The sequence below is a fragment of the Spermophilus citellus genome (genome assembly GCF_964194105.1).
Source record: "Spermophilus citellus genome assembly, chromosome: 18".
Taxonomy (NCBI): domain Eukaryota; kingdom Metazoa; phylum Chordata; class Mammalia; order Rodentia; family Sciuridae; genus Spermophilus; species Spermophilus citellus.
The window spans coordinates 9,511,973-9,530,902 of NC_138200.1; the positions used below are offsets into that span (position 1 = coordinate 9,511,973).

At 57.8% G+C, this 18,930-nt stretch overlaps 1 protein-coding gene across 2 annotated transcripts in view; it reads left to right on the plus strand.

Annotated features, from left to right (window-relative positions):
• The window catches only part of STRN4 (striatin 4), a 23,322-nt gene extending 6,475 nt beyond the window's left edge, over nt 1-16,847 (plus strand). The window contains exons 3-18 of one of the 2 annotated variants that reach the window (XM_081275259.1): nt 391-464; nt 1,768-1,846; nt 4,203-4,400; nt 6,636-6,777; nt 9,345-9,504; nt 10,063-10,176; nt 10,491-10,606; nt 12,077-12,252; nt 12,339-12,386; nt 12,698-12,819; nt 13,288-13,458; nt 13,593-13,733; nt 14,134-14,232; nt 14,407-14,493; nt 15,640-15,873; nt 16,069-16,847. In XM_081275259.1, the coding sequence (XP_081131385.1) occupies nt 391-464; nt 1,768-1,846; nt 4,203-4,400; nt 6,636-6,777; nt 9,345-9,504; nt 10,063-10,176; nt 10,491-10,606; nt 12,077-12,252; nt 12,339-12,386; nt 12,698-12,819; nt 13,288-13,458; nt 13,593-13,733; nt 14,134-14,232; nt 14,407-14,493; nt 15,640-15,809 (1,897 nt within the window). In that variant the 3' untranslated portion in view covers nt 15,810-15,873; nt 16,069-16,847. The remainder of the gene's footprint in view (nt 1-390; nt 465-1,767; nt 1,847-4,202; nt 4,401-6,635; nt 6,778-9,344; nt 9,505-10,062; nt 10,177-10,490; nt 10,607-12,076; nt 12,253-12,338; nt 12,387-12,697; nt 12,820-13,287; nt 13,459-13,592; nt 13,734-14,133; nt 14,233-14,406; nt 14,494-15,639; nt 15,874-16,068) is intronic. The other variant, XM_081275260.1, reaches the window with a different exon arrangement.
• Nucleotides 16,848-18,930: the final 2,083 nt, after the last annotated feature.

An 18,930-nucleotide genomic window follows, 5' to 3' on the forward strand; every position in this document is an offset into this window, starting at 1 on the left:
CGGGAGGAAGAGGAAGCAGGGCACAGTGGGATCCAGGGTAGACAGCAGTGGCAGTGCGTGTGATGGTGGCCCACGGTGTGCGGACTATGGACCATCGCGGGCTTGCTTACCCGTTCTGATACTTGCTGGGCATGATTGTCCTGTTTCTGACAAGAAACTGAGGCTTTAGGATGGGGGTGGCTTCAAGGACTCTTGGAGCTGGGATGGCAGCACAGCCAGGTTGACTCCAAGGAGTCGCTTTCCATCACCGCACCCACCGTGGCATCTCCTGGGGGGACGTCTGCTTCAGCGTGGGGTGAGTGGGTGAGGGAGGCCCTGGGATTTGGGATTCTGGAGGTGACTACTGGCCCATCCACCTGTCTCTTGCTCATTAATCATTTGCTTTTTTAGGGCCAAATATCATAAGCTGAAGTTTGGGACAGACTTGAACCAGGGGGAGAAGAAACCAGATCTGGCAGAACAAGGTACCCAGCCTGGGCTCCCGGCCCTTGTCACCCCTCCCTGAAGCTGGCTGTGAGGGGCAGTGTAGAGACGGGGTGCTCTCTTACTGTGCTCTGTGGAAAGCAGTCCTGGCCATGAGGCAGGGCGGGGCCGTGGGATGGAGTTCTCAGCGCCCTGCTGTGTGCGCTCTGGACTCTGCCAGGCCCTGGGGTGGACCTGCCTGCCAGCCCTCCCTCTGAGACAGCCATGGAATCGCAGCAGCTTGCGCCTCCCTGTGAGAGCGGGAGCCAGGCTATTTATAGGGTGCTGTGGACAGCGTAGGAAGCTGCGGAAGCCTTGCCGAGAGGCGGTGTGTGTGCTGGGCTGGCAGCCAGCTATACATCCAGAAAGTTTATTTGTGGGTGCTGCTTTCTGTCCCAGAACAGGAGCACACCAGGGCGTGAGTAGCCCCTGCCCTCTGGGTCCTTAGAGCCTGAGCGCCTGGAGAGGCTTGTTCTTCCAGAGGCAGTGAGGGCAGATTTCAGGGGAGGGAAGAGGGAATCAGCGAGGCCAGAACAGCTGGGGAGGGTGGCAGACCCGAGGGGCTGCACTGGGTGAAGCTGTGGCTTGGCCGAGGGGAGCTGCGAGGGCTCTTGCCCACTAGGTCCAGGGACTCTTCCAGCCAGGCTGTGAGTTCCACTGTGGCCAGACTCTGCAGCCAGGCCTAGAGAGGCACAGCGGGGACACCAGGACATACTTGCTGTATATAATACTAAGCACATAACCAACTGGATCCCCAAGTGATCCTAAGAGGTCAGTGCTGTCATTACCTGCATTTCTCAGGAGAGTAGGCTGGCCTGCTCTAGGTCACACCATGAGTGTGGGAAGTGGCAGAGTTGGGCTTGACCCTAGCTGCCTGTCCTCCTAGGCTCTGGGTAGGTATATGACATCTAGGCCTGAGTTGGAAAGCAGAGCTCTGTTGGGGCCACGGCTGGGGCTCAGTGGTGGAATGTGTGCCTTGCACGTGTGGGGCACTGGGTTCTATCCTCAGCACCACATAAAAATTAATAAAAATAAAGGTATTGTGTCTATCTACAACTACAAAAAATATTTAAAAAATAAAATAAAAAGGCAGAGCTCAGCTTTTACTTGTGGGGTGGTTTGGGGAACAGGCAGGAGACAAAGGTGAGGAGTATTTCCAGGAGCAAGAATCACTGAGAACAGGAGAGTGGGTTTCCAACCCTTGGGAAGTGACCTGCGAAGATGGATTTGGGTCTGGGGTGAGGGATGGGGAAGTGTTGGGTGAATAGCGGTGCTCAAAGACAGCCTTCTTTCTCTGTCCACCAGTCTCCAACGGCCCTGTGGAGTCGGTCACCCTGGAGAACAGCCCGCTGGTATGGAAGGAGGGAAGGCAGCTTCTTCGACAGTGAGTATGAGGGTGGGGACAGGATGAGGGGCAGGACACAACACATTTGGCACAACTGTCCTTCCTGTCCACACTGGGGACACTGAATTATCGGGATCCCAGCTAGCCACAGCTGTATGGCCTGTCACCTATGAGTGGAACTCTGCCTCTGGGGATCAGGAGGAAGTACTCATTGCAGGAGGCAGATGTGGGGACCCTACTGTGGGAATACAACCTGAATCTTTCTGTGGCTTTTTTTTTTTCCTAAGGGTACTGTGAACTTATTATTATTTATCTTTTAAATTTTATTATTTTTGAGGTACAGGGACAGAACTCAGGGCCTTGAGCACGCTAGGCACTTGCTCCACTCGGCTATACTCACAGCCAAATTATTTTTTTTTGGGGGGGGGCCACCAGGATTGAACTCAGGGGCACTTGACCACTGAGCCACATCCCTATTTTATGTTATTTAGAGACAGGGTCTCACTGAGTTGCTTAGTGCCTTGCCGTTGCTGAGGCTGGCTTGAACTTGCGATCCTCCTGCCTCAGCCTCCTCGGCACTGGGATTACAGGTGTGTGTCACTGTGTCTGGCCCAAATTATTATTTTTTTATTACTGAAAGGATTTGTATATTTTAGAAAACTTGGGCTGGGCCTAATATACCCACCTGTAATTCCAGTACTAGAGAGGCAGGAGGATTGCAAGTTCAAGGCAGCCTCAACAACTTAGCGAGTGAGACCCTGACAAAAATATAAAAAAAAGATCTGGGGATGTTGTGGTAGAGTGCTTACCTAGCATGTATGAGGCCCCAGTCCATCCCCAGGACTGAAAAATATTAATATTAATAGTAAATAAACATTACTCATAATTTTACCCTGGGGATTTTATGTGCCCATAACAGTTTTGTCATTTGTACTGTTGACTTCCCAAATGGGGGCAGGTAGACTCCCCAACTCTTCTGTGGCTGGGTGTTACATAAGCCATGATTTCCCTTTCGCTGTTCCAGTGTTTTGTAGCACGTTGCTTTTACTAAGTGTCGTGAACATTTTCCATGTAAATTATTTGTGTTGTATTTCATTGAGGTTTTTAACTCTTTGGTATTACAGACATTGTGACATACATCAGGAAGCTGTCCTTGGCTTCCCCAAGCTCAATAATCGGCAGGTGTAGCTGCCAGTTGAACGTGCACAGTCACCCCAGGCGACATAAAAATAATAATGATGATGTTAATGGGTCACATTACCAGGTCCCCGCTGTGTGCCTGGTTCCTCTCCTAAGTGTCTGCCCCTGTGCAGTGTAACCGCCAGCATTCCCCTCTTCACTTTCACAGTGAGGAAGCTGAGGTGCAGACAGCTGCTCAGAGGCCACTGTTAATATGCACAGGGTCTGCAGGGGGACCTCAGGCGTTGATCCAGGAGGCCACCTTCTTAGTCATCATGCTTCCCTGCCTCAGACACTCGAGGGGAAAGCAAAAGAAGGCAGCACAGCCTAACTAACCAGAGGTGGCATCAGCTCCCAGGGGACAGGATGAACAGAAAGGACTTCCTGGCCAACAGGTCCCTTGTGGAGCCTCAAGGCACTGTCGTCTTATCTTTTCAAGCCACAGATACCCACAATTGATTTTTTGTTCTTGTTTGTTCTTTTTCTTTTTTTTTCTTTAGGCCAGTCTCAGCTGGCTTCAGTTTTTTAAATTGCAGAAGCAGTATATGCTCAGTTGTAGAAGTAAGTGGAATAAACTGCCAGAGTCCCTTTTGCGTCCCTGATCCTACCCTGTAAAGGTCACTGCTATTCAGTTTGTGTCTTTCTTGGAGGACATAACACAAGTGTGTGTTTGTGTGTGATGTAAGCTTATGTACACCCTAACATTTTTTTTTTTCTTTTACCAAAACAAATCCATGGGGCTGGGAGTACAGCTCAGTCAGTACAGTGCTCGCCTTGCATGCACAAAGCCCTGGGTTCAACCTAGCACCACACACACACACACACACACACACAATCACATGGAACATCTAACTTGCCGTTTTCATTCTGCCGTTTGCCAAAGCCATCTTTCTCCGGCCCTCTGATGTGGCTGCTCTCTGCCTAGAGTCCCGTTCAGCAATTTGCTGGCACAGTCCCCTTCAGTGGACACTGAGGCTGGTCCTGCAGTTGGGCTCTCCCCTCGACGTGCCAGGGACACTGTGTGCAGCGTGCATGTGGCCCACAGCTTCCACTGAAACAGTCTGGAAAGTGTAACTGCTGTGCCAGGTGTGCCTGTGGAAAACTGTGGTGTCTGCTCTTAAACGGCCCCTTGGAAGGCTGTCACAGTTTGCATTGGCCCCTGCCGTCTGTGAAGAAGCTCAGTAGGTTCTGACGTGTTGTGGCTCTGACCCTGTAGGTACCTGGAAGAAGTGGGCTACACAGACACCATCCTCGACATGCGGTCCAAGCGTGTACGCTCCCTGCTGGGCCGCTCACTGGAGCTCAATGGGGCTGCTGAGCCTAGTGACGCGGCCCCCCGTGCAGCGCCAGGCCCTGGGGGGCTCAGTGGCGGTGAGTCGCTGCTGGTGAAGCAGATTGAGGAGCAGATCAAGAGGTGAGTCTCTGGGTGTCCTCCTGATGAATGCGTGTCTGAAAGCCAGCATGTGCTCCTGGGTTTCCTGCTGGCCCTTTCTGGAGTGTATTGTGGGTCCATTTGTCCTGGAATCCTCTGTACCTCTATTGCTGGGATCCCCTGAATTCTCTTCTGGTCCCCTAGGCACATTCTCCTGGCCTCCTCTCCAGGCCTCCTACCCGAGGCTCAGTCTTGCACACACCAGGTGGACCCTCGTGGCTTGACAGCACTTGGTGGGGAACAACACGTAGTTCCAACCTCTGGAGCTCTTATTTGTCAAAGTTAATAATGTCATTATTAGGTGAAATGTTAAGCGTGGCGGGAGATGGCTAGGCATGGAGGTGCTTTCCTATAGTCCTGGCTGCATGGGAGGCTGATGTGGAAGAATTCCTTGAGCCCAGGAGTTCAAGGCCAGTGGGCACACCACAGTGAGACCCTGCCTCCAAACAAAATAAAGCTGGGCATGGTGGCGCATGCCTGTAATCCCAGCAGCCTGGGAGGCTGAGCCAGGAGGATCCCAAGTTCAAAGCCAGTCTCAGCGACTTAGGCCCTAAACAACTTAGCAAGACTCTGTCTCAAAATAAAAACAAAAAGGGCTGGGGATATAGCTTTGTGGTTAAGTGTTCCTGAGTTCAATTCCTGGTACCTAAAATAAAAACAAGAAGTGGTAGAAATAGTGCTATTTTGGATGAGATAGGAAGGTGACATTTGGGCAATGGTACCTAGAAGAAAAATGTTCTAGGCAGAGATAACGGTGAAGCCCCTGTCCTGAGAGAGACAGGCGTGGTGTGTGCAGGAAGCAGGAACCAGTGTGGAGATGCAGGCCTGAGGGCTGTGGTGAGGCCGGGTCTCGAAGGCAGATCATGCTGGGTACTAGGAGGCGCCATGGTACACACTAATCCCAGAGGCTCAGGAGGCTGAGGGAGGAAAGCCAGCTTCAGCAACTTAGCAAGGCCCTAAGCAACTTAGAGAGCCCCTGTTTCAAAAGAAAATGTAAGAAAAGGTCTGGGAATGTGACTCAGAGGCTAAGTACCCCTGGGTTCAATCCCTGGTATTAAAAAAAAGTTGGATTCTACACTTGGTGTTTGTGGGAAGCCATTGGTTTCTGGCAGGTCTGCTGTGATGAGAGGCTGTGGAGTCAGGGAAGCTGGGGGAGGTGAGGACTGAGGGCTCTCAGAGGTGGAGAGGTGGGAAATGGTGGCTTCTCCTTGGTTGGCACTATTTAAAGGATTTAGGTGACGGGGAGCAAAGGAAGTAAGGTTTGGTCTGAACGATGGAGCAGCGTCTCCTAAAATAGGGAGACTGGTAGAACCGCAGGGCTGTGGAGAGCAGGTTGAGGGCCCGTGTGGAGCTTGGCCCAGGTAGCCCTAAACGCAGCCCCAGTTCGCCAGCCCCTGGATGTTCTTGGGAAGGCAAGGACTGCCCGCCATCAGTGAGGGAGCAAGATAGATGGCCTGGGGAATCTGAGTCCCCTGCCTTGAGATGTGAGAGAGGAGCCAAAGGGGGGGAGAAGCAGGAAAGGGGAGCGGGGGGGGGGACTGCAGGAGGAAGCCACGGGGTGAGTGTGGGGAGGGTCTGGGGGTGCTCCCGGGAGAAGAGGAGGAGCACTAGGCTGGGCAGCCTGGGTGAGTCATCTCTGCACCCAGGGGCGGGGGTCCCCGGCAACTGAGAACTGTGGCAGCCAGATGCTAGAAGGAAGGGGTTTGCTTGACCCGGCCTTGCCATGGAGTCGGGCTTGGCTGACACTTCCTCTGCTGGAACTTGTCATCAAGGAGGTAGACGTAGGAGTGCCATCTGTCGCTGGGGTGGCCCAGGTCCTGCAGCCTTGCTCAGCCGTGGCCCCGGAGGCATTGGTCGGGTGGCCAGTTCCTCTTCCCTGCCTGCGACTGACCTGGGCTTTGGGTTGGATTGGCTGTGGGAACAGGAGCTGCTGCGCCAGTGGCACTTCCCTTCCAGCTTGGTCCCTGGGGGCAGGTGCTGTCAGGGTGGGTACGGGGCCACCAGAATCCTGGCAGGAGTTTTGGGAGGCACTGGGCTATTTTTGGTCTGAATGAGGGATCTGCTGGGCAGAGCCTGGGTCAGGATGTGCGTGATCAGGGTCCAGGCTCCCCGGGGCTTAGGAACTTCACTGAGTTCCGGCTCCGTTACACGCCGGGCTCCTTCCCACCTGGGATTCATCGCCTGGCAGGACTGATCTCCTGTCCTTGTCGTGGGCAGGAATGCGGCAGGCAAAGACGGCCAAGAGCGCCTGGGGGGCTCGGTGCTGGAGCAGATCCCCTTCCTGCAGAACTGCGAGGACGAGGACAGTGACGAGGATGACGAGCTGGACAGCGTGCAGCACAAGAAGCAGCGTGTGAAGGTGGCCCCCTCGCTGATCCCGCATCAGGCCCTCCCTCTTGACCACAGAGGTGCCCCCAGGGCCTTTGTCTGAGCTCCCCCCAGCTGCCCCCCTCCTTTCCTCAGCTCGAGTGCGTGGACTGGAGACTCCTCTGGAGCTCTGCGGGCGAGGCCTCACCAGCCACGTGCCCTCGGTGCCCTCTCAGGCTCTCGCCAGTGGAGTCAATGTTCTTGCTGTGGCTGTCACTCTCTCTCTCCTCCAGTAGCCTGGGAGCTCCATCAGGAAGGGACTGTGGCTCTGTCCCTGTGTCCTCAAAAGGGTGTGGAACAGAGACGCTCAGTAAATATTTGTAAATGGTGTGAGTATGGCTGAGTCCAGGTCAGCCTGGGTCTGGGGGGGCTCTAGGACGTGGGTGTCTAGTCTGCTCTTGGTGTAAGGACCCAGGCCCAGGGACACGGCCCTTGGCGAAGTGTCCAGGTTGCCTCAGCGTGGTCTCGAGATCTGGCTCGAGATCTGGCGCCGCCTACGTGTCCCCCTGCTCCCTGCCTGCCAGAGCCCCCGTGCTTCCGCCATCTCAAGGATGCTGTCCTTGAACCTGGCGTGGTCTTGTCTATCAAGCAACATCAGCTTGGGCCTTCACTTGGCCAGCTCTGTGCCAGTGGCAGAAATGACATGAAGGGTGCAGTCCCTGACAGGGAGCCGCTTGTGGCTGGTGGTGGCCTTGTGGAGTCATGTGCAGGAGGATGAGTCATGATGGAGGCAGAGATGTGGCCGGAAGGAGGGGCCTGTGGGAGACGGCTTGGGCCTCCCCTGAATCCCGGCCTTCCCAGCAGCAGCCTCTGCCGAGACCCCGTTCCCCACTTCCCCCGACTCAGCTCAGACATCACCTCCTCCTGTGGTGACATGGCCTTTCTCTGGCTTGCTTTCTGCTTGGTGTCCCCCACAGAGTCAGGAACCTCCCGTGGGCTCCTGTAGTCCCTGGACTCTCTCTTCCCAGCCCTGACCGCTCTGGCGTCGGGTCCGTAGCTCTTCCCCAGCCCCTGGGAGGGATGGGTTCGTTGTGGCTTCTGTTCTCTTTCCAGTGCCCCCGGCGTCTCCGCACAGGGCCGTGCCTGGCCGAGGCCTCTGGTTAAGGCTCTGAGGGAACGGAAGGCACGGAACTGCATCCACAGGAGGCCTGGAGGGAGGGCAGCAGGGCTTGGAGTCTGGGGCCTCTCACCTCCTCCCTGGTCTGGAATACGGTCCCTCCTGCGCCTAGGGAGTCTTTCTGTCGCTTCCTCTGGGAAACCGCCCTCCCCTTTTGTCCTCCCAGCAGAAACAACCACTGATTTTTAATATCCCATTAGGCCTTCACATCTGTCACCGCAGTTGTGCCTTGTGCCCTGTGGGCTGGCTCATGTGTCGGGTCTCTGCCTCCCCCGACCTGTCTCCACACGGCAGACCGACCCAGCAGACCTGCTGTGACTCCTGATGGGCTGGTGGCCTGGCCGCATGTGTAGGGCACGTGCTTCTCTTGTCTTAGCTGGTTTCTGAACACATGAAATGGGGCCGAGTCTCCGGTCTCTGGGTTGGGCTGTTTAAAGTGAGCTGATACATAGCCCTTAGCCGTGCAGAGGCTACCCTCCACCAAGAGCCCCCCATATGGCAACAGTTGGTCACTGTTAGGCATGCTTGGAGAGGGGTGGCTCCCACAGGGCTAGGGTGTGATGGGAGAACCCTCTCACATGCCTTTTTCGGAGTAGCTGTGATGGTTCCACTTGTCCGTGAGTCCTGACCCGGGCCATGGCCTCTCTGGACATGCTGTCTAAACCTTGACCATGTCCACTTCTGTGGTCCCCAGTGCAGGCCAGAGTCTGGCCTTTCACAGGTGCCCAACAGGCATTGCCTCCAGATTCAGTCCCAGCTCAGGCCTCACCTGTAGCGGGGTCAGCCACACCCTGGAGGAGGCCACGGTTGGCTGAGGCTGCCCAGGGCATGGCCTAGCGTGGACTTGGTGGCTACTGGGGCAGGTGGCTTCCCTCTGCTCAGTGACCGCAGTGGCTGCACGGGCTTGTGGTGGTTACCTGGAGCCAGGTGTGCAAAGCTCATCCGGTGTCTTTCGTTCTGTTGGTGCGTGTGACTAGTGGTTAGTGTCGTGGTTACTGTTACATGCTTAAAATGCTGCTGTTGTCCTTTAACTGTGCATCTTTGTGCATTCACTTGTGCACAAGTACGTGTCCCCACCTGCTTTTTTTAGCATGTCTTCCCAAGAAGCCCTGTGCTGGGGTGGGGGCAGGAACGGGGCAGGGACGGATTCCAGCGGCAGGTGGAGGAGGACTGCCAAGAGGTCCAGGAAGCCAGGATGAGGGGCCCCTGGCTCAGCCCTGTCCCTAGTGCTGGGCAGCTGCCGAGGGCTCCAGCAGGGGGCGCCCCAGAATCTGAGTTGACCCTCCAGGACAGCTGGGGTTGGAGCAGGGCACCCAGGCAGGAGGGGTATGAGGGTGCCAGGCAGAGAGAGGGCCAGGGACTGTGGCTTGTCTGTTCCCAGAGACCAGGTGGGCTTGGTCTCTGACACAGCCCTGACCTGCCTGCTTTTGTCCACGCCCCAGCTCCCCTCCAAGGCCCTTGTTCCCGAGCTGGAAGACGAAGACGAGGAGGACGACTCAGAGGATGCCATCAATGAGTTTGACTTCCTGGGCTCAGGAGAGGACGGGGAGGGGTCTCCAGACCCTCGGCGCTGCACTGGAGAGGGGAGCCCCCACGAGCTGGGTGAGTCGAGCGCTGTTCAGCTGCCTCTACTGGCCTGCCTGCCACCAGGGCAGACCTGGCCCTGCGCTGGCCCCACAGCCTCCACAGCTGCTTCCTGCCGGGTCTCTCCACCGGATGGATACGCTTCCAAGAGGGGAGGGGCTGGGGGGAGCAGGGGCTGGAGCCAGTGGCCAGGCCCCTCACCCTTCCCTGGAAAGTCCCGGGGGCCACAGGCAAGGCCATTCTTCCTGGAGCTGGGCCACTGTCCCCCTGTGGCCAGTGTCCAATACTGGCTGAGCTTAAGGAGGGAACAGGATAAGGACCCGGTGGGGGAGAGGCAGGTGGGGCAGGGCTGCGTCTTCCTCTCTATTTCGTGACTTCTTGCCAGGAGTGCCCTTGGGGAGGTCACATGGGTGGATGGCTGGGACGGAGGCCCAAGACAGGGCAGAGACTTGCCCACCGCCCAGAGGGTCCCTCAGTTTCCCACGGCTGCAGAAAGGCCTGTGGCCGTGGAGAAGACGGCACCCTCGAGGCTGGGTCGGAACTGGCGGGTGACTCCTGCCTGTCTTCTCCCTGTAGAAAGCCGTCGTGTCAAACTCCAGGGAATTCTGGCTGACCTTCGGGATGTGGATGGGCTGCCCCCCAAAGTGACTGGCCCACCTCCTGGCACGCCTCAGCCTCGGCCTCACGAAGGTAAACCCCACGCCCCAATGCCTTGGGGCTCATGACAGAGGGAGGCTGCAGAGCTAAGCCCAGGGCTTCTGTGTCCTCAGGGGCAAGGCCCAGCCTCCGGTCTGCAGCCTCCCTGTCCCAAAAGTTCGTCTGTCTGTCTCTGTCTCCTCTCCTTTTGTCTGTCCTGCCCTGTCTGTCTCTCTGTCTCTTCCTTTCCAGCTGTGGTTCTTGATCTCGTCCTCCTCCCTCCCTCTTTCTCGCTCCTCATCTCTCTCTGCCTCTCTCTGCCTCTCTCTCCCTGGCCCTCTCTGCCCCTCCCACCCTCCCCCTACCAGGTTCCTTTGGCTTCTCCTCAGACGTCTTCATCATGGACACTATCGGGGGCGGGGAGGTGAGCCTGGGGGACTTGGCAGATCTCACCGTCACCAACGACAACGACCTCAGTTGTGACGTAAGTTCTCAGGTGCCCCCTGGAATCACGCTCAGTGCAGCCCTTGCCAAACTCTGACCACATGTTCTAGGCCTGGATTCATCCCAGGACTATGAGGTCATCCCAGGCCCCAGGAGGTGCTTCACCTTGTTTGTCAGGGGTGCAGGGCAGACCCTGTGGCCTGTGTTCTGAACCTGACACCTTAGTCAGGCCTTGGGCCATCTGGGGGCCTCTGGGGCAGCGGGTAGGGTGCGTGTGAGCTTTTTTCCGGGCAGATCAGGACCTTGAGTGGTTGATCCAGCAAGATAGGAGTCAGTGTGGAGTGCAGGCGTGGGGCTAGGCTCAGGGTCTGCCTGGAGCTGGCCAAGGGGCTCCCCCACTTCCCCAGGGGGCGCAGGAGAAGTTCTGCCACAGCTCCTCTAGCTCCAGAGAGCTGTGGCAGAAAGGAGGGCTCAGCAGGGACCCTGCAGGGGGCTGAGCCAGGTTGAGGGGGTCATGTGGCATGAACCTCAGCTGGGGCAGGACACTTGGCCAGCCGAACAGTCTGAGTCTGGCCCTTCCACATCCCTGCTGGGTGTGTACCAGCACCCTTGTGAGGGCAGATGTGGGCCTCAGGGACTCATCCATAGAGGTCCGTGGGTTTTGCCCCAAACCTCCTCCTCCTGCATACTTGTCTCCATTTCCATGGCAAAGTGTCTGGTCTCAGTGTCCTCCTATTTCCCTGCAGCTTTATGGCCTCTTAACCCATCTCTCTGCAGCTATTCTTTTTTTTTTTTTTTTTTCATATTTTCTAGTTGTAGATGGACACAGTATCTTTATTTACTTTTATGTGGTGCTGAGGATCGAACCCAGTGCCCCTCCCATGCGAGGCGGCCTCTCTGCCACTGAGCCCCAGCCCCAGCCCTGCAGCTATTCTTCCCCTAATCTGAGCTTCCCTGGATTGGCCAGAGCCAGCCACGTAACTCCCCTGTGCTGAACCCTTCTGTGACTCCCCCTTTCCCTAAGCCTTTTTCTTATGGTGAAATGCCTATTTCTGGATGTGGCTCACCATTCTGCCTCCTGTTGGCCTCTGGCTTCATCCACCCCTCACCCATTTCGTGAAGTACCCAGCCACGCTCGCTCTCTCTTTTTTTTTTTTTTTTTTTTTGTGAACTCAGGGCCTTGTGCATGAGGCAAGCACTCTACCAACTGAGCTATATCCCCAGGAGCTGGGTATTCTTGATTTATAGCACCGCTAATAGTGTGTGATGTGTGCAGACGCCCCCTCTGAACTGCAAGACCCCAAGAGTTCAAGCCCCTTGGTTTCCCCAGCACCTGGCACATTGCAGGGGCTCTCTGAGTGGGTGAGGGGCTCTGCTGGACATGGAGGAAGGGAGGGTGTCCAGCTGGAGCCAGTCTGGGTGGGAACTGGAGGTGTCCTGGGCCCGGGTGTCAGTGTCTGCACGAGGGCCAGAGTGGACAAGGGGACACTAAGGCAGCTTGCCCCCTCAGCTGTCTGACAGTAAGGATGCCTTCAAAAAGACATGGAACCCCAAGTTCACCCTCCGCTCGCACTATGATGGCATCCGCTCCCTGGCTTTCCACCACAGCCAGTCGGCGCTGCTCACCGCCTCCGAGGACGGCACGCTCAAGCTCTGGAACCTGCAGAAGGCAGTCACGGCCAAGAAGTGAGAGAAGCAGTCCCAGAGCAGGGGTGGGGGCCTCCAGGCTGAGGGCTGGGGGTCTCAGTGATGCTCGACTCTGTCTCCCCCAGGAATGCTGCGCTGGACGTGGAGCCCATCCACGCCTTCCGGGCCCACAGGTAGGAGGGGCCCTCCTAGGGGCCAGCTGGTGGCGGAGGCTCAGTCCCTGTGCCCTCCGTCTTGTGTGGCACACCTGCACACTCCCTCACTCCTGGACTGTCGTCCCCACGTGCTCCTGGCGGTGGCCTTAGTTTGGCTCTTCCAAGTTGGAAACGAATAGGGGTTGGGGACAGGCAGCTTGCTTGGGTGGCATGACCAGGCCTGACACTGAGTTACTTTTGGCCATCCTTAGAAATTTCATGTCCCCGCAGCCATGGAAAGTTTTGAGCTGCCTGTCTCACCTCCCTTTCCCCACCTTTGTCCCCTGCAGGGGCCCTGTGTTGGCAGTAGCCATGGGCAGCAACAGCGAATACTGCTACAGTGGAGGGGCGGATGCCCGCATCCACAGCTGGAAGATTCCAGACCTCAACATGGACCCCTATGATGGCTATGGTGAGGACGCCTCCCCACTCCTTCCCACGTAGGCCACCTCGTGCCCACCTGAGGCACTGGAGCCGGAGTACAGGGTTCCCCTTCTGGCTGGAACCAGGAGCAGCTTGATTGGGTGTGCAGCTGAGGATGGTGGCTCGAGGCAGGGAGATGAGGTGGGAAGGCAGAGCCAGGGCGCCGGGGGCAGGGTCCAGCACATGCCAGGACTGGTCAGCCAGGCAGTCTGTGCTCAGGCTCAGCAGGTCTTTTCATGGCTGGCCGGAGGGTTTGTGAGGAGGATGTGCAGAAAGAGACGAGGCGCCTCGTTAGCTGGGCCAGGCGGTGGGGAACTGGGCTTTCTCTGTGGGAGCCAGGGTTCGGGTGTGAGGCCAGGTAAAGCAATGGCTGTGTCCCAGTAGAATGAGAGCCCCTGGGCCATCCAGATGGGCAGGCAGCCCTGACGCAGCCTGTTTTCTCCCTGGGCTGGCCCAGACCCAAGTGTGCTCAGCCATGTCCTAGAGGGCCATGGGGATGCAGTGTGGGGCTTGGCCTTCAGTCCCATCTCCCAGCGCCTGGCTTCCTGCTCTGCCGATGGCACCGTCCGCATCTGGGACCCCAGCAGCAGCAGCCCAGCTTGCCTCTGTACCTTCCCCACAACTGGCGGTAAGTGGGGCCTCTGGCACCCACACTGGTGTGGTAGAGCTAGAGGCCTGGAGAGAAGGGGCAGCTCCTGAGAGGGCCCTGGGTGCCAGGGCAAGATCCGGCTCTTTGGGCAGCCTTCTCCCCTCTGCCCTCAGAGCACGGGATCCCCACCTCAGTGGCCTTCACCAGCATCGAGCCTGCCCACGTCGTGGCTTCCTTCCGCTCTGGCGACACTGTACTGTATGACCTGGAGGCTGGCAGCGCCCTCCTCACACTGGAGTCCCGAGGGAGCAGTGGTAAGTGGTCTGAGGGCTTAGGGACTGAATAGCCTGTAGGGTCCCAGTTCCTCCAGTAGCTCTGGGGACCCAGTTGCCAGTTCGCTCCCCTGTGCCCTCAGGGGCTCTAAGCAGGAAGGAAATAAGATTGAGTGGAGATGAGCCATGCTCCGGCACATACAGGTCTCAGGGGAGGCCAGGGGCAGTGTGTCATGGACGCCTTGCAGAAAGGACAGAATATTTCTACATCCACTGCAGAGGCGGCCCAGGGACCATCTGGCTGAAGCCGCACCAGGGCAGATGGAAGGGAATGGCCCCTTGAGTTTCAGGCACGGGCACCACGGGCAGTGCTGGAGCCCCCTTGCCCGTCCTGCTCCCCGGTTTTCTCCTCTGCATCCTTCCTTCTCTCTTTTCTTTCCAGGCCCAAGCCAGATCAACCAGGTGGTGAGTCACCCCAACCAGCCCCTCACCATCACTGCCCATGACGACAGAGGCATCCGCTTCCTGGACAATCGGACAGGTGAGACCTGGCCTCCAGCCAGCCCTCCCCCCGTGCTCATGAGGGGTGGGGCAGAGCAGACTCAACCCAGAACCTGGGGTCCACATGGAGCCCCTATATGCCTTCTCCAGCCCTATTGCCTCCCAGGCAAGGTCTGAGGGAAAGGGACCTGCCACCCACCCTCTCTCCCTTCAGGTAAATCCGTGCACTCCATGGTGGCCCACCTGGATGCAGTCACCTGCCTAGCCGTGGACCCCAATGGCGTGTTCCTGATGTCAGGAAGTAAGTTGGGACCTTGTGGCTGCCCCCTCCCCACCAGGGGAGCAAAAGCTGGGCACTGACTCAGGGGCTCCCTGGGCTGGAATCCACATGGGCTGGGAATCACCAGTGGCAGGAGAACTGCTGGTCATGACAGTGGTGACAGCCAGCTGTGTGTGTAGAGCCCACTGTAGACACTTCACCTGTGTCACTTTGTTTACTCTTCTGAGTCACCCTCTATAGTGAGTGGTTTTGTCCCCATTTTACAGTTGTGGGCCCTGAGGCTCAGAAGTTTCAGAACTGGATCCTTGGGCTTTTGAACACTTGCTTCTGCCCTGGTCTCTGGAGGTGGGCACTGTGGCCCAGCATCAGTGGACTGTGGCTGGAGGGCAGGGAACAGAGCTCCCTGGGGCTGACGGACAAGGCCTGCCTCCCTGCCTCAGACTCCCTTGGCCGGCCTTGGTGGTAGTGTGCTTGTGCCCGTGTGCACAGAGTGGGGATGAGACTGAAGGAGGCGCAGGCCATGGCTGTCTTCCTCATGTCACCACGGCACCTGGTGAACATCTTGGCCCAGGCCTCTTTCTGCCCCTGCCCAATGATGACAGCAGCAGTCTGTGGACAGCGTGAGGGGACTGTCAGTAAGACTAAACCTGGTGCAGAGTGTCCTCATCCCTGGCTGGGGCCTGCACGAAGGGCTCCACCGGCCAAGCCTTCAAGGTCCCAGGTCTGGCCAGGCTGCCTCTCCAGCCTCCCCAAGAGTCTCCACAGCTGTGACCCTGCCTGGACGGCCCTGTGCCCTCCCTCTCCCTGGGTGCCACCGCCTGGAGCTCTTTCTTTCTTTTTTCTCTTTGATACTGGGGTTGGCACATGCTAGACAAATGTCCCACCACTGGGCTGTGTCCCCACCCCTGTCTGCTGTTTTGTTCACACTGCAGTGTACACAGGGCAGAAAGATTGGCCAGTTTTGTCCTGTGACCCTCCCACTCCTGTCTTGCAGTAGGTGCTCAGTAAACACCCAGTGACTAGAAGGATGGTTGATAGGATGGGGACAGGTCTGTCCTTTGGACAGAGCCCCCACCAGTCCTACGGCCTTAGGATGAGGCCAGGTGAGGACCTCCAGGGCCAGGTCTGGGTGAGGAACTTGGTGACAGTCCTCCCACTCCTGCACAGGCCATGACTGCTCCCTGCGCCTGTGGAGCCTGGACAACAAGACGTGTGTGCAGGAGATCACAGCCCACCGTAAGAAGCACGAAGAGGCCATCCATGCTGTCGCCTGTCATCCCAGCAAGGCCCTCATTGCCAGTGCTGGTGCCGATGCCCTGGCCAAGGTCTTCGTATGATGCCACCTGGCCCCGCCCTGGCCACCACACTGGCTGGGGAGTGGGCCTGGCAGGTGGGGCTGAGGTGAGTGGCAGGCCCTCTGTGCAGGAGGGGAGGGCAGAAGGCTCTGCATCCTCGTCCCCAAGGGCCCCACAGCCCTTTGGCCTGGCACTTGAGGTTGTGCTCAGAATGACTTGAGTAGCCTTTGGGCACACAGGGGAGGGGCTAAGGCCCAGGGAGGGTCCTAAAGGTGTGGTCAGTCTCCCTTCTCTTCTGCAGGTGGCTCCCAGTCTGACTCTGGGGGTCAGAGGTCGGCCTCTCCCTGCCTGCCGTGGAGCCTGGCGGTGCTAACAGCCCTTTCTCCAGGAACACCTGTACCCAGTCTGGGGATGGGCCCCCTTAGGAGTTGCCCCTCGAGGATGGCCTCGGGGTTCTGCCCGTGCCCTGATGCCCACTCCCGGCATCTCCTGCCTCCTTGGGGGCAGCACAGCCAGGTCCAAGTATTCTTGGGTCCGTTTTTCTAAGATGCCGGGAGGTACCAGGTGCTCCCTTGAGCCCTGCCCCTCCAGGCCTGGCGGGAGCTGTGCTGGGAGGGGTCTCCAGGGGCCACTCACAGGGCCCCCCTGCTTTTCAGACACTAACCAAGCCTCCCCGGCCATGGTCCTGCCTGGGGAAGCAGCGCCTATGGCCCTCCTCTGAGAGTAGCCCTTCCAGATCCCCACAGTCCCCTGGAGAGGGATAGCCTTCTCCAAGGGCCTTCTTGAGCCCCTCCTTAAGGTGTTGGAGGGTGGAGTAGGGGCCCCTGGGCCCCCCCATAACTCCCTGTATATCTGTATAAATAAATGGGATTTTAATGGCGCCCCGCCCCGTTATCACTGTGTGATGGTCTGTCGGTCTCCTGGCTACACACTTCACCTCTATTTATTTCACTTTCTTCGTTTGGGTTTCATCCTCTGCCCACACCCTTGATCCCCCTCCTGGTTCCTGTTTATAAACCCCATCCTCTCTGCCCCTGAACTTGTATGTGAAAACTTGTCTCAATAAACCCTTTGGAGTAAGATGGGTGCCGGTGCCATCTATTGAGGAGCCTGGGGACTTGGGGGAGGAATCACCCCCTCTGCTTGGGTGGGTGGAGCTTGGGGGGAGGTGGAGTTGGATGGGTTGAGGTTTTGTGGTACAGCAGAGGGGTGCTGGCCCGGTGCTTGGGCGGGGTGCTGGTGGAGGGGCGGAAGTAGAGGCACAGAACCGAATCTCCTCGTGCCCCTCCTTTCTGTTCCTGAGTGCACGCTCCCAGGGCAGGACCCTGAGGAGATGTCACAGTGTGACAGGTCAGCCGGAGACCCTGGCCACCTAAGCGTGTTTGCTGGCTGGTGCTGAGGACTAAGCCTCCTTCTTGGTCCCACTCCACACCTGGGCCCCTGGGGAGCAGGAGGGAAGGGGGTGGACCTGGCAGCCATGCTGGGAGGGTCCTGGAGGACGAGCAGGAACCCAGCCCTCACCACAGCGCAGAGTCCCTGCCTTCCCATTGGTTGATGTTCCCTCTGCTGCACTGGGAGCCAGTCCCTTTTCCTGACATTTAACCAGTTCTCACAACCTCAAGTAGGGGCCACCTATTGTCCCCTTGTCAGAGGATGAGGTGGAGGAGGGGTTGCTCTAGGGCTCCAGCATGTCATGGGAGTTTGTGTGCAGTCCTGTCTCCCTGCTTGCTCTGGGACCTCCACCTCCCCCCAGTCAGGTGTCTCCAGGTGAGTCCAGCCCCTCTGTAATATGCCTTTGATACCTGTGCCTCTTCAGGGCCCAGGAACTCAGGGAGGATGAAAAGGGTTAAGTGGACAGATGAGGAGGCGACACAATCATGAGCCTGGCTGTGGGCTCCACGTGGCCTCAGCCCCCCTCATCCCTCTGGGCTCCATGCAGCTTCCCCAGGTGGTGGTTTGGGTTTTCGCTCCAGCCTCAGACTTCCTTCCCCACCCCAGCCCCCGGATGTGGTGACAGAATCAACACTGTACCAACCTCAACTGCCCCCAACAGCCTTGTACAAGGAAAGGGGGTTCTGCTTGCAGTCTCCGTCCTGGCAGCCCTGCTAGTGGAGGATCCAGGCCAGGTGGGTGGCCCAACTTTATCAGGGTGCCTCTGCAGCTTAAATTTAGGCCTTGACCTATCTTGGAGGGGGTGATCTTGGACAAGTCACTGCTCTTTGAGACTTCAGCTTCCTGTATGTAAACGGAATGGTAGCTACTATGATTATTAGCTAAGGAGGAGAAACCCAAGTCAGAACGGCCCCTGAGGGGGCTGGAGGTGTGTTCAGGCCGGCCTGACACACAGTAGGCGCTCAACAGATGCTTGCTGGATCTCTAAGGGAATAAACAAACCCACCCATAAGCCCCTGAGTGAGTGCTTGAGATGCCACCCCTTTTTCTACAAATCACTAGCGAAGGCTACGATTTACCAAATCTTGTTCCAGACACCTGTATACCATCCCATCAGCCCTCACAAAGACCCTCTACGGTCAGTCCCTATTACAGTCCCATCTAACAATGGGGAGACCGAGGCTCACACAGGGGAAGCCCTTAAAATCACATGCATGGCCCTAGGAGATTGTCGGATCTCCGGCCTGAAGCGGTGCAGGTGTGCTGCTCTCCCTCCGGTTCCCCCAGCCCTTGCACGCCACTGTCCTCGGGGTCAAGAGGAAGGAAACTGCACCCCCTCTGCACTGCCCTGCAGTCAGCTCCATGTCCCTTGCTCAAGGGCGCTGGAGACAGACCTGCAGCCAGACTCCGCCTCCGTCTTCCCATCTGGGGAAGGGGCGGCGGTGCACCGAAGCACCCCCTCCTCTAGGATGGGGCGCAGCGAAAGCACCGGCAAACACTCTGGGAAGTGAGGCCGAGCCCGGAAAGCAGGCCAGACCTGACAGACACCCTGTTTCCGACCCTTTCCCCGCGGTGGGCGCCGGATGCAGGCCAGCCTTAAAGGACCAATGTCTAACCCCGGCCCCCGCGACCTGAGGCGGGGTCAGGGGGGCTCGGCCTCCCTGTCGGCTCAGGGAACAAAGTCAACTTTGGGGTGGCCTGGGGAGAGGAGTCAATCCGTCCTCCGGCCCTCCATCTACCACTCGGGGCCCCCACCAGTTTGGGAAGGTCC